Below are 10,577 nucleotides of genomic sequence, written 5' to 3' on the forward strand. Positions count from 1 at the left end.
GGAGGAGGAGTTGCAGGGCTCCAGCTAGGACAGAGTTAAGCCCCACTCCTCTCCCGCCCTCGGAAAAAGGGGTGGGGGGGGTGCCGAGCTGCAACGGAAATAGCCGAGCGATTGGCCGACAGGAGCCGAACTTCTTCCGGAAGTAGCCGATCTGCGGGGTCTCGCTCTCCGACCTGAGCCGAGCAGTGGGCCTTGTTCTCCGGATCGGCCGAAGGTGTTACGGAAGGAGGCGAACCCTGAGGCGGGCCGGGCAAGCCTTCCCTGCGGCCGGCAGAGCTCAACGACTAGTGGGACTCGGCGGGGGTGGGGGCAGCTGCAGCCTGGCAGGAGCCGAGCTCGTTCCGGAAGAAGCCGAGCGGACCGGGGCCAGCCTCAGCGTCCCGGGAGTGAGGCGATAGCTGCGGCGGCGACAGCGCGGGCCGGGATGAACCGCGACGGCTGAGGCAGCGGAGGTGACGGCTGCGCGGGCCCCAGTGAGACTCCCTCGAAGCGCCAGCCCACCGTTCAGGGCTTTGCCTCTAGCCGAGCCCTGCCCCCGCGAGCCTCCCGGACCCCTTTGTGCGGCCGGAGGCGGCGGCGGGAACGGCCATGGCGGCCAACATGTACCGGGTGGGAGGTGAGTACCGGGCGCAGGGGTACAGGGTCCGGGGCGGGAGAGGTTGTGGTCGGGACCGGAGGGGCTCGGCACCGGGTGGCGCGAGGCGCAGCGTATGGGGCGGCATGGACCGGAGCGCGGACCGGAACCGGAACCGGGAGACGAGGAGCTAGGGTGCGGGAAACCGCGACGCGGCAGGGCGCCGAGACTCCTGGAGAGAAGCTGCGGGCAGCCCCGACGGCACTTTCAGGGCTGCGTCGGGGGCTCCTCGGGGCACGGAGTGGGCTTCGGAAACCGGTTCCGAAGGAGCTGACAGGGTGGGGAGGGAACGCGAGGGGCTGGGGCGACGGCTTTGCCACCGCGGAGGAGCCGCCCGGAGGTTTCCTCTTCCCAGGCGTTATTGTGCGCCTCAGTTCGAAAAGGTGGGGGCCCTGCGCTAGAGCGAACAATTACTTCGCCGCGACTGAGGTGCAACTCGTTGCTGAGTTGTGGGGACTGCAGGGGAATCCCTGCTTCTTGCCTGTTCCTTAAGGCTCACTTTTGAGTAATGGATCTGATTTTAGAACTAGGTGCGGTGGGGGTGGGGGACATCCTTATTTTCTCTTAGTCTTTACACTTTCACATCTCAGCGCGCTCTCTGCCTGAATCCTTATCTTCTTTTGATCCACTCAGGCCAACTTTCTCTCCTACTCTGGTGCTCTGCGTCTCTCCCATCTCCTCTGATCTTCGTGGTTCTCCCCCCTCCCTTCCCTTACAGATTACGTCTATTTTGAGAACTCCTCCAGCAATCCTTACCTGGTTAGACGGATTGAGGAACTCAACAAGGTGAGTGGAGCAGAATCTCTCTCCCTCCCTCCCCCAGTGGTCTCTTCTGAGGTTTCTAACTTCGGGTGGAAGAGAGGACCCTATACTAAGTACCCATTCATATTCATTCATTCATTCATTGGATGTATTCAGGAAAGGCTATTGAGAGCTTAGCAGGAACTTTACTATTCTGTCTCTTGGGGGCAAAGGAAAGGGATTTGGAAGTCTGTCCTTGAATGTAAGTGTTTACTCATATTTTCTTGGGCTTTTTAATTTAGGTCCCTCTGAAACTTACTGTTATTTGTCTCTTTGTGTATTTCTGTTCCCAGATGATCAATTTTCACTGCTACGTTGTTTTGTTTCTGTTTTTGTTTTTTTCCTCCCCTTAGACTGCAAATGGAAATGTGGAGGCAAAGGTCGTCTGTCTTTTCCGGCGCAGGGACATTTCTAGTAGCCTCAACAGCTTGGCTGATAGTAATGCCAGTGAGTATCTTCATCCCTTTCTTTTCCCCCTCCCCATGATCTGAGGCCTGCGCATGTCCCTGCAGGTATTTCCCCTGGTAGCATGCCCAAGGCAGAGGTGTGAGTTTGAGGGTGGGAAATGCCTGGCCTGAGGAGGGAGACCTGTTTTTACACGTTGGGGTTGGAAGCAGGGTGGAGAGATTGTGATATGGTTTGTGTATGAGAGTAGGAGAGAGACGATAAGGTTGATTTAGGGGATGAAGACGGGGTTTAGAGAAACAGAATGCTTTTCTAAAGGGGGGCAGTTTGGGGTACACTGGGACAGTAGGTGGTGACTGAAGGTCAAGGTGAAGAGGAAGAGATTGTACTGAGAAGCCCGCATAACAGAAGCAGCCTTATTTTGTAATCACAAGGTGGTGAGAATACCTGGAAGTTAGAAGATGGCTGGAAGTTTTCTTGCACTTTTTAATTTCTCACCTTGCCCATTTCCCCACCTGCCACCCCCCATTTTACATCTTTCCCTTTTCATTTTGCTCTATTTTCATCCTCTTTAAGGTCTCATTTTCTTTTTTTAAAAAAAAATATTTTCCTTAGCTGCTTTTTCCTTTCCTGCTTTGGTTTTCTTTTTCCTTCCTTTTGTTCCACCTTTCTAAATCATTTTCCTTTTTCAGACTGCTCTGGGTGAGAAGGGGTTAAAGAGGAGCCTGGCTAACCAAGTTCCCTGGCCCTTTAGGGTTTCCAGCCCCATCTGGCAGGGGCTGACCTTGGCCTTGTCCAATCAGAAGGGGTGTTGGGGGTGTGGTCCCCCTTGCCTTAGCACAGGGTTTCCGGAGCACACAAGCGAGGGGTGGAGCCTACTGAACAACCCCCCCTTCTCCCTGAGGTTGGGAACAATGCACCAATGAGCCTGGGCCTGAGGCTTTTCTGCCCCCTCCCACTTTGGTTGGCGCCTAGCCAGATTAACCCCTTCCACTAGGTTTCAGGGCAAGCTGCAGCTCTTTCAGGAGGAAGATGTTGGCACTAGCTTGAGAGGTGTTGTCCTTGAAAACCCTAGGAACTATTATTAGCCAAGTAGAGAATGAGGGATAGTTAGGGCTGCATGTGATGTTTTAGTGCAAAGAGTCTCCTGAAATTGAAAAGAACTGGTAAACACAGTCTTGTGTGATTTTTTTTTTCATCTTACTGGGTTGCTGGACCTCAGGCTGGTTTAGCAAGAGACAAATGTAATGTTCTTGCTGGCCTGTTGTGGACTTTGGTGTCTGAGCATTGGCAGCTGGGTAGCGATGTATGTCTACAGCATTCTTCGTACTCTCAGCAGTTCTTCCCTAAGAGCATTACTGATAGAGTTGGGAGCATCCATGATGGGGTATACAGCTAAGAAGGAAAGCTGGTAGGATAAAGGCATAGAAGGCAGACACCTGGGAAATGTGACAAAAAAACAGCCAAGATAGCAAATATTTTCCCTGAGTTAGAGTTTCCAGGGTGGTGTCTTGCTGGATCCATTTCTGACTTGGTTTCTTCCTCCTTAATCTCCCAGGGGAGTTTGAAGAGGAATCAAAGCAGCCAGGGGTGTCTGAGCAGCAGCGCCATCAACTGAAGCACCGGGAACTTTTTCTTTCTCGGCAATTTGAATCATTACCAGCCACCCACATAAGGTACAGGACAACTGGGGCCAGAATAGCCTGCATGCACTTACGTAGAAGATGGAGAGAAGGAGGTGGTCTTCAGAGATGCTGTGGGGAGGGAGAGTGGGGCTCACCGGGGTTTTCCGATCTGTCTTCTATAGGGGGAAATGCAGTGTGACCCTCTTGAATGAGACAGATATCTTGAGCCAGTACCTGGAAAAGGAGGTGAGAAAGAGATGTTGAGAGAAGAGGGAGGGGAATGGGTATTGCTCACAAAAGGGAGGGGGAAAGGAGGACAATGAAAAGGTACCGGGTTGCCAGACTGCCGGTCATGGAAACTCAGATACACCTCCCTCCCTGCCGCCTATGTGGATTGCTGCCCTGCTTACCTTGTCTCTCCCCAACTCCAGGACTGCTTTTTTTACTCACTGGTGTTTGACCCTGTGCAGAAGACACTTCTAGCTGATCAGGGCGAGATTAGAGTTGGTTGCAAATATCAAGCTGAGATCCCAGATCGCTTGGCAGAGGGTAAGCAACAGGACAAGACTGTATGGCTACCAAGTTATCTAATTCTAAGGGGCACTTTAATTTTTTTTATTTTTTTTTGAGATGGGGTCTTGCTCTGCTGCCCAGGTTGGAGGGTAATGGTGTGATCTCAGCTCACTGCAAGCTCCGCCTCACGGGTTCATGCCATTCTTCTGTCTCAGCCTCCCGAGTAGCTGGGACTATAGGCTCCCGCCACAACGCCTGGCTAATTTTTTGGTATTTTTAGTAGAGACGGGGTTTCACTGTGTTAGCTAGGGTGGTCTTGATCTCCTGACCTCATGATCCGCCTGCCTTGGCCTCCCAAAGTGCTGGGATTACAGGCGTGAGCCACCGCGCCTGGCCCCAAGGGGCACTTTAGTATTATAGTCTCTGTGAATGGTGTCACCTGGGGTTGTGTAGTACACAGTCTGCAGGGCTCTCTGCCATGACCCTGACAGAATGGGACCGTAGGAACCTGAAAAGGGCAAATGGGAACAGTTGGGATGAGAAGTCAGAGAGTTGACAGAATCCAAGCAGAAGAAGAGGAAGGAGGAAGTGCTATTGTGAATGAAAAGACACCAACTATTTCCTCCTGCCCTCTCCCTGTGGTTGCCATTGTTCTGTTCCCCAGGAGAATCTGATAATCGGAACCAACAGAAGATGGAGATGAAGGTCTGGGACCCAGACAACCCTCTCACAGACCGGCAGATCGACCAGTTTCTCGTGGTGGCCCGGTGAGGGGTGGGTGGATAGGGAAGATGGGCTGGGGGAGGTGTGGACATTGTTCTGAGTTCCATGGTTCTTAGAGGTGGACTTTATTTCTTTCATTGGCATAGATGTTTTCCTTCTTTCTCTTCTGGCTTAGTTTCCCAGCCCACTTGGGCTTTCTTCTTTGGCTTTTGACTTCTCAATTTCTCCCTTAGAGCTGTGGGAACCTTTGCAAGAGCTCTAGATTGCAGTAGCTCCATTCGGCAACCAAGCTTGCACATGAGTGCAGCTGCTGCCTCCCGAGATATCACCCTGGTGAGCAGAAGTTGGTGGGTAGTTGGGCAGGCTGGGCTTTCTGGGGACTTGCAGAGCCTAGGGACAGGAGAGGAGGGTATCTCTGAGGGAATGGGAGTGTTTTTTGTGTTGTTTTTTTTTTTTTTTGAGATGGAGTCTCGCTCTGTCGCCCAAGGTGGAGTGCAGTGGCGCGATCTCAGCTCTCTGCAAGCTCCGCCTGCTGGGTTCACACCATTCTCCTGCCTCAGCCTCCCGAGTAGCTGGGACTACAGGCACCCGCCACCACGCCTGGCTAATTTTTTGTATTTTTAGTAGAGACAGGGTTTCACCGTTTTAGCCAGGATGATCTCGATCTCCTGACCTCGTGATCTGCCCGCCTCAGCCTCCCAAATTGCTGGTTTTATGGGCGTGAGCCACCGTGCCTGGCCGGGAGTGGGAGTGTTTTAAGGAGCAGGAAGGGAGTGGTGCCAAAAGTTTCAGATCCTCAGTTGCTCTCCGTCTTCCCCATAGTTTCACGCCATGGATACCTTGCAAAGGAACGGCTATGACCTGGCTAAGGCCATGTCGACCCTGGTACCCCAGGGCGGCCCGGTGCTGTGTCGGGATGAGATGGAGGAATGGTCAGCCTCAGAGGCCATGCTATTTGAGGAGGCCCTAGAGAAGTATGGGAAGGACTTCAACGATATTCGCCAGGATTTTGTAAGTGGATGACGCTAGGAGGAGAGGTGACAGGTGAGGGAACCAGGACCTGGGGCCAGATGCCTGCTCATTCTTCTCCCTCTGCCCCTTAGCTACCCTGGAAGTCACTCGCCAGCATAGTCCAGTTTTATTACATGTGGAAAACCACAGACCGGTATATTCAGCAGGTATCATCTGGGCTGGGGAGGGTGGACCATAGGCTACCTGCTGACCTCTGCCTTTGAAGTTGATGATATTCTCCCTGCTCTGATCCTTCTCTTTCTTTTTTCCTTCTTACAGAAAAGATTGAAAGCTGCTGAAGCAGACAGCAAACTGAAACAGGTCTACATCCCCACCTAGTAAGTGTAGTGGTTAGGGGAGACCAGAGTGTTTTCCTTCCCTTCCCCTAACTTGTGCCTTCCTCAGTGATTGGGGGTGGGCAGGAGGTAGGGTCACATTGAGAGTGGAAATTGATTCTTTTCCTTGACCAGTTTCTTGGTTTTTTCCCTTCTCCTCGCCTTCCCCATTAGCACTAAGCCAAACCCTAACCAGATCATTTCTGTGGGTTCAAAACCTGGCATGAATGGGGCTGGATTTCAGAAGGGCCTGACTTGTGAGAGTTGCCACAGTGAGTTATGGGGGCACTGGGATGGTGGGGATGGGTGGAAGGCCTGCTGTGGCTCAAGAATCTGTGGGGCTCAGGTAGCATGCTTCTTCCCTGTCCCCCTCCTCTCCATGCTCTGCAGCCACACAGTCTGCTCAGTGGTATGCCTGGGGCCCACCTAACATGCAGTGCCGCCTCTGTGCTTCCTGTTGGATCTACTGGAAGAAATATGGGGGACTGAAGACCCCAACTCAGCTTGAGGGAGCCACTCGGGGTACCACGGTAAGGATCAGTGGGGGTAAAAGCAGGGGAGAGCAGTAAGCATATTGATGTGAGCTTAGGTGAGGGCCAGAATATCCAACTCTTTATATGGTGATGGTTTGATGGGCAGGGGGTGCTTGATGCTGGTTGGGGAGACATATAGGCCAAGAGGTCAGTAAAGAGATTAGGCAGGAATAAATTGTCTTCTGCAGGGAATGGAAGAAAGAAGGGAGCCTCGATGCTGATTTCTGCTCTCTCTCTTTCCTATGCTCTTCTTCTAGGAGCCACACTCGAGGGGTCATTTGTCCAGACCTGAAGCTCAAAGTCTCTCCCCTTATACAACCAGCGCCAACCGGGCCAAGCTACTGGCTAAGAACAGGCAAACTTTCCTGCTTCAGACCACGAAACTGACCCGTCTTGCCAGACGCATGTGCAGGGACCTATTACAGCCGAGGAGGGCTGCCCGACGGCCGTATGCTCCTATCAATGCCAATGCCATCAAAGCAGAGTGTAAGGACAGGGAGTGATGGGGCTGGTGGTGGGTTTAGGGTTGCTCTGCCCAGAGACGATTGTTTCTCTGGATGTTTAATAACAGGAGGCATAGTAGGCCACAGGTAATTTTTTAAAGATTAGACTTGGCTTCTGGCCTCAGAGGAGACCTGAATGGTGAAGCCCTTCAGAAGCTTTCATCTTTGTTCTGCAGGCTCCATTCGACTTCCTAAGGCCGCCAAGACTCCATTGAAGATTCACCCTCTGGTGCGGCTGCCCCTGGCAACTATCGTCAAAGATCTGGGTATGGGATGAGGACCAGTGAGGGTGGCATCAGGCTCCCAGTCCGTTCCCTGTCCAACATCTTCTCTCCCCTTGTTTTCTTCTTCCCCATAGTGTCCTCAGAGATTTAGTCTAACAAACTGTACTTTTGTTGTTTAATAATTTTTTTTGTAAACTATTCAGTATTACTGTACTGATTTGATAAGGTTATACTGATATTTGAAATACTAGTGATAGCTTGCCAGAACCTTACCCCATTGCTACTTTTGGGGATGCCCAGGTAAACTGCTGGTCCAGGGGAAGAGATGGAAGTAACAAAGGGGAACTGTGTAGGGAAGAAAAGGTGTGAAAGTTTTCTATTACTTTTTTTCCAGTGGCCCAGGCACCCCTGAAACCAAAAACACCTCGGGGTACCAAGACACCGATCAACAGAAACCAGCTGTCCCAGAACCGGGGACTGGGGGGCATTATGGTGAAACGGGCCTATGAGACTGTGAGTTGACAGAAAGGGGTGGGCCAAGCTGAGTTGGGTGGGCTTTTGTTTCTCATAGGAGTCTGAGAGGGTCCCTTCCCTCATTGTGCCATCCTGCCTCTTTTCCAGATGGCAGGGGCAGGGGTTCCTTTCTCTGCCAATGGAAGGCCTCTGGCTTCAGGGATTCGTTCAAGCTCACAGCCAGCCGCCAAGCGTCAGAAACTAAACCCTGCTGATGCCCCCAATCCTGTGGTGTTTGTGGCCACAAAGGATACCAGGTAGGGAGTCTACCATGGGAGGGGCTGAGAGGGACAGTCCAGGCTGTGAGTGTGGGGAGTAGGAGTTTCAGAGCAAGAGCTCTAGGAAGGTTGTGGATGCAGGGTGGGGATGCCAGAAAAGAATGGGCCAGAAGGCAGAATTGCAGTGTGGAATGTGGGGCTTCACCTGGAGGGCTTAGTGTTCTCTAAGCCTTTTCTGTTTCTCACTTGCTCTTTCTGGCCAGGGCCCTGCGGAAGGCTCTGACCCATCTGGAAATGCGGCGAGCTGCTCGCCGACCCAACTTGCCCCTGAAGGTGAAGCCAACGCTGATGGCAGTGCGGCCCCCTGTCCCTCTACCTGCACCCTCACATCCTGCCAGCACTAATGAGCCTATTGTCCTGGAGGATTGAGCACCTGTGGGGGAGGGAGGTGGGCTGAGAGGTAGAGGGTGGATGCCCAGGGCACCCAAACCTCCCTTCCCTTTCGTGTCAAAGGGAGTGAGGAGTAAGGAAGAGAGCAAGTGAGTGTGCGTCCCTGGAGGGGTTGGGCGCCCTCTGGTGTTACAACCTCGAGACTTGTCTCATGCCTCCATGCTTGCTGATGGAGGACAGACTGCAGGAACTTGGCCCATGTGGGAACCTAGCCTGTTTTGGGGGGTAGGACCCACAGATGTCTTGGACAGTTTTGGGGGGAGGGTTTTTTAATTTTTTAAAAATTTTGCCTCCCTTTGTGAAAGGGGATGGGGAGGGGAAGAGTAAACAGATAACAGGTGGTGGTACCTGGTTGGGGGAGGGGGGCGTGCACTGCCATGTCTTTTTTTTTTTTTTCCTAATTGGGGGTTTCTCTTTCTGTCCGGTGTCCGGACTATCCTAATTGGAGTTTGAGGCCCCTAAGCTGGCATCAACCCCAGGCCATGCTCGCTCTTTCCTTCCCTCCCCTCCCCCTCCGCCTTTTGTACGCCAGTTCTCAGAAATAAAGATCTTTTGTCCGTTTTTTTAACCTCGGATTCTGTAATTGGTTCTTATAGTAACAAATAAAAAGCTGTTTTCTTCAGCTTCTCCTGGCTCAGCTGTTCTTTGCCATGGGTGTGTGTTGTGTGTGTGTTGGGGGTGTCTTTGACAGGGAAAATAAAGGACAAAGGACAACAAAGGAGGTACAGATGGTTCTTGCCTTGGGAACAGCTTTATGAGATATGCAGCCTGGACCGAGGCGGCTTGCTCCAGCTAGCCTTCTTGTGGGATCCAAACTGCTCCCCAGCTCCCAGTGGTGATGGAGCCCAAGCACCATCTTGGCCCAGATTCCTTCACAGGAGTTGAGATGAGCTTTCTGGATGACTGGTGGCCTCCATAGGAAAGGAGAATGGGGGTGTTTCTTCCTCTGTTTCCCACCTCTTACTCCCCTCTCCCTTTCACTTAAGGAATTCTGGAAGTTGCTGGCAGCCAGGGTAACATGTATACCACCTTGGTGGTGGTGATGGGGTTATAGGAGGATCTCCTCACCTAGCTGTGTGGTGTATTTGGCAGATGAGAATTCTACCATTGAACCACTCGAGCACCTCTGGGTGTATGTGTACAGCCTGCTGCTTCAGGATCCTCAAGGCCAGTCTCAGCAACTGCCTTGATACCCTGATCCACTGTAGCACCGTTTCCTGCCTGAAAGGTTTGGGACACTGAGATTAGATGCCTGAGCAGGGCCCATTAGAAGGAACACCTTAGGAGAGACAACAAGAAGTTCAGCCTACTATATGCTCCTTGGGCACTTCCTTTAGAGATGGGGAACAGCCTCGGCAGTTGTGACTCGCTCAAGGTCAAAGACCATGGTGTCTGCCTTCGGTCCACTGCTCTTTGCGCCATTCAAAGCTGTGGGCTGAGCCCATCTGAAAGTCCTCTCCACCTCCTTATGATCCCTGTCCCTAGGGCATCCCCAGCTCCTCTAGTCCCTCCCTGTACTGAGCCTACACCTCGGCGGTGTTGGGAGGAACTGACAATTATACCAGATGGGCTTTGACAGCATTCGCCCCCTCCAGTGTCTTCACTCAGTTACCGGTACTCGGTTTTGTCTTGTCGCACTGCTCTGGGGTACGCCAGTGGCTCTGGCTCCTCGGGAGTACACCACGCAGCCCACTACTGCGGAAGGAATGGGCCTGGCTCCAGGGACCTTGTGGAGTCCGGAAGGTGCCCGGTGGTGGCAGAGCTCCCCAACCAGGGCTAGAAGCAGTCGCAGAACACCCGTTTTGCGAGAGGACAGGGGGTGGAGGGAGGGAGTAACAGCCCTGAAAAGGTTGGAAGTCCAGGAACAGCCCTGGGCTCCGTGGGGCAAAGGATTGGAAGCCGCCGATCCTCTGCCTTTATTCGTCGGGTAAATAAGGGTCGAGGGTACAGACACAAGGGTATCTACTGCGGGGTGAAGGAGCTGCAGCTAGACGCTACCCGGCGCCGGCCTTTGTGGCTGCTGTCATAAATATTCACGACGCTTTGGGCCAATCAACGCCTGAACAGCTTAAAGCACACCAATCGGCTT

General features: G+C 52.7%; 1 protein-coding gene across 3 annotated transcripts; it reads left to right on the forward strand.

The window, feature by feature from the left end:
- Positions 1-184: 184 nt before the first annotated feature.
- MTA2 (metastasis associated 1 family member 2) lies at positions 185-9,110 on the forward strand. 3 transcript variants are annotated; one of them, NM_001266061.1, is made up of 18 exons: positions 311-616; positions 1,353-1,420; positions 1,789-1,882; positions 3,399-3,516; positions 3,648-3,711; positions 3,897-4,014; positions 4,643-4,745; positions 4,935-5,034; positions 5,524-5,712; positions 5,805-5,879; positions 5,992-6,050; positions 6,222-6,319; positions 6,438-6,577; positions 6,838-7,066; positions 7,260-7,349; positions 7,702-7,820; positions 7,929-8,077; positions 8,302-9,110. In NM_001266061.1, exons 1-18 carry the CDS (start codon positions 589-591, stop codon positions 8,465-8,467), a joined length of 2,007 nt encoding a protein of 668 aa, NP_001252990.1. In that variant the 5' UTR covers positions 311-588; the 3' UTR covers positions 8,468-9,110. The 3 variants fall into 3 exon arrangements, with proteins under 3 accessions (XP_077817491.1, NP_001252990.1, XP_028688695.1); XM_028832862.2 differs by lacking the exon at positions 311-616 and adding an exon at positions 735-1,017; XM_077961365.1 differs by lacking the exon at positions 5,524-5,712 and having other exon boundaries at positions 185-616.
- The last annotated feature ends 1,467 nt before the right edge of the window (positions 9,111-10,577 follow it).

The sequence above is a fragment of the Macaca mulatta genome, chromosome 14 (genome assembly GCF_049350105.2).
Source record: "Macaca mulatta isolate MMU2019108-1 chromosome 14, T2T-MMU8v2.0, whole genome shotgun sequence".
Lineage (NCBI taxonomy): Eukaryota > Metazoa > Chordata > Mammalia > Primates > Cercopithecidae > Macaca > Macaca mulatta.

What these genes read in the sequence shown, in the direction of transcription:
- MTA2 (NM_001266061.1), top strand. Translation starts at nt 589, where the DNA reads ATGGCGGCCAACATGTACCGGGTGGGAG. An exon ending in CCCAGATCGCTTGGCAGAGG is followed by an intron (nt 4,015 to 4,642) that starts GTAAGCAACAGG and finishes TCTGTTCCCCAG; the next exon opens with GAGAATCTGATAATCGGAAC. An exon ending in CAGGTCTACATCCCCACCTA is followed by an intron (nt 6,051 to 6,221) that starts GTAAGTGTAGTG and finishes CTTCCCCATTAG; the next exon opens with CACTAAGCCAAACCCTAACC.